At 50.7% G+C, this 2,500-nt stretch overlaps 1 protein-coding gene across 1 annotated transcript in view; it reads right to left on the reverse strand.

Moving 5' to 3' along the window:
• Nucleotides 1-66: 66 nt before the first annotated feature.
• The window catches only part of LOC142990653 (traf2 and NCK-interacting protein kinase-like), a gene marked incomplete at its 3' end in the record, with an annotated part of 6,085 nt that continues 3,651 nt past the window's right edge, over nt 67-2,500 (reverse strand). The window contains exons 3-7 of the mRNA XM_076140500.1: nt 1,249-1,305; nt 867-992; nt 580-690; nt 374-464; nt 67-197 (exon numbers count right to left, since the gene is read on the reverse strand). Of these exons, the coding sequence (XP_075996615.1) occupies nt 67-197; nt 374-464; nt 580-690; nt 867-992; nt 1,249-1,305 (516 nt within the window). The remainder of the gene's footprint in view (nt 198-373; nt 465-579; nt 691-866; nt 993-1,248; nt 1,306-2,500) is intronic.

Genomic DNA, 2,500 nt, shown 5'->3' on the forward strand with positions numbered 1-2,500 from the left:
CACACACACACACACACACACACACACACACACACACACACACACACACACACACACACACACTACCTTAAAGTCATACGTGGCGTCTGGGTTCTCGTCACAGGCGATGACCTCTGGGGCCATCCAATATGGCGTCCCGATAAACGTGTTCCTCCGTCCTACTGTGCGATCCAGCTGAGCGCTCACTCCAAAGTCAACTGTACAACACACACACACACACACACACACACACACACACACACACACACACACACACACACACACACACACACACACACACACACACACACACACACACACACACGTGGAGTTAACACAGCTCTAAGCCACTTGTCTGGAACCAGGAGCGGTGACTCCGGCTGATGTTCCTCACCCAGTTTGACCTCAGCGTTCTCTGTCAGCAACACGTTCTGACCCTTAATGTCTCTGTGGATGACCTTGTGCTGATGGAGGTGAGTCAGACCCTGCAGAGAGAGGGAGAGAGACAGAGAGAGAGAGAGAGAGGAGTGAAGAGGATCAGAACCAGGTGTTCCTCAGGGAGCGGAGTCCGGCCCTCTGATGGTTCTGACTCTGTGTTACCCTCAGGATCTCCCTGCAGATGTAAGCGATCCACTCCTCCTTCAGCGAGTTCCCTTTAGTGTTTTTGATCAGATCTGTCACCGAGCCGGCACCGCAGAACTCCATCACCAGCTACACACACACACACACACACACAGGGATCTTGGTTCTCATCTCATCTCTGCTCACATGGAACAAACATTTACACCATTTAACAAGAGCACAGACTGAAGTGCAGTCACTGCAGCCTGTGACCACACACACACACACACACACACACACACACACACACACACACACACACATACCCATAGCTGATCATCCATCCCAGGAGGATTCTTCTTGACGAAGGCTCCATAGTAGGTGGCGATGTTCCTGTGGTGACTGTACTTCTTCAACATGTTAATCTCTGCTTTAATCTCCTCCTCCTCTTCCTGACACACACACACACACACACACACACACACACATAAATATGTATGTGCTGATATGTGGACACTTTTCAGAGAAAACAAACATCAGTTGATCAAATCAAGAGATGTGTGGGACAAACTGCTGTTGTGCCCTCAAGCCAGGCGCTGAACCCTCAACCAGGTTAGGACGTGTGTGTGTGTGTGCAGTGTACAAGACCTGTTTGGAATGTGTGTGACTGTGTGTGTGTGTGTGTGTGCGTGTGTGCGTGTAACTCACTCCTGTGACGTCCATGACCTTAATGGCAGCAAGCTGTCCTGTTTTGACATGGCGACCCTGAGAGAGAGAGAGAGAGAGACAGACAGAGTGGGGAGAGAGAGAGAGAGAGAAAGAGAGAGAGAGAGAGAGAGAGAGCAGGATGCAGGTTCATCATAACCAATGAGCAAGGCACTGCAGGATGAAAGTGAATCTATGAGTTCAGGCCTGTCTAACTTCTCCTCCTCACTCTGAGTCTCTCTCTCTCAGCAGAAAGCAGAAATTCAACCCCAATCACACACACACTCACATTTCCTCATGGTAACCTAGCAACAAGCCTGGCAGGTTGTTTGGTGAGGGCAACGAATAGGGGTTGATGGCAGTTTCTGTGTGTGTGTGTGTGTGTGTGTGTGTGTGTGTGTGTGTGTGTGTGTGTGTTTTATAAGGCCATGATATTTCACATATTTCACACTCTGGGTCACTTACAGACACACACACACACACACACACACACACACACACACACACACACACACAGGTTACTCAGTGTTGCATCAGATACTGAGTGTATCTGACAGGCCGAAACATCTCAGTGCCAAATGTCTCTCTCTCTCTTTCTTTCTCTCTCTCTCTCTCTCCCACTCTCTCTCTCTCTCTCTCTCTCTCCCCCCTCCCTCCATCTGTCTGTCTGTCTGTCTGTCTGTCTGTCTGTCTGTCTGCCTGTCTGTCTGCCTGTCTGCCTGTCTGTCTGTCTCTTCCTCTCCGTCAGGACTTGTGTGACTGTGTGTGTGTGTGTGTGTGTGTGTTCAGTTGGAATGTCAGGCTTGTCTGAACGCAGGACTCTGGGTGTGTTTTTGTGTTTTTAGGCCCGGGGCTGATTCAAAGGGAATTCTGTCTTCTTGTCTCTCTGCTTGTCCTCCCACCTCTCTCCCTCTCTCTCTTTTCTCACTCTCTCACTCTCTTTATCTCTCTCCCTCCCTCACTATGTGCCTGTGTGTGTGTGTGTGTGTGTGTGTGTGTGTGTGCTTTCTCACACCGTCCTGATTTCTACAGTTTGCATGTGAAAGTGAGCACGGCAGCACGGCGGTGCTGTGAATGAAGAGATGGGCAGTGGGTTTAGGTCTGGTAGCCCTGGGGTCAGGGGGCATGAGGGGCTACCAGAAGGGCTACCAGAGGAGCTACCAGAAGGGCTACCAGAGGAGCTACCAGAAGGGCTACCAGAGGGCTACCAGAGGAGCTACCAGAGGAGCTACCAGAGGAGCTACCAGAGGGGCTA

Source organism: Genypterus blacodes, unplaced genomic scaffold (genome assembly GCF_046128005.1).
Source record: "Genypterus blacodes isolate CSIRO-AG114 ecotype Tasmania unplaced genomic scaffold, CSIRO-AGI_Gbla_v1 ptg000637l_1, whole genome shotgun sequence".
Taxonomy (NCBI): domain Eukaryota; kingdom Metazoa; phylum Chordata; class Actinopteri; order Ophidiiformes; family Ophidiidae; genus Genypterus; species Genypterus blacodes.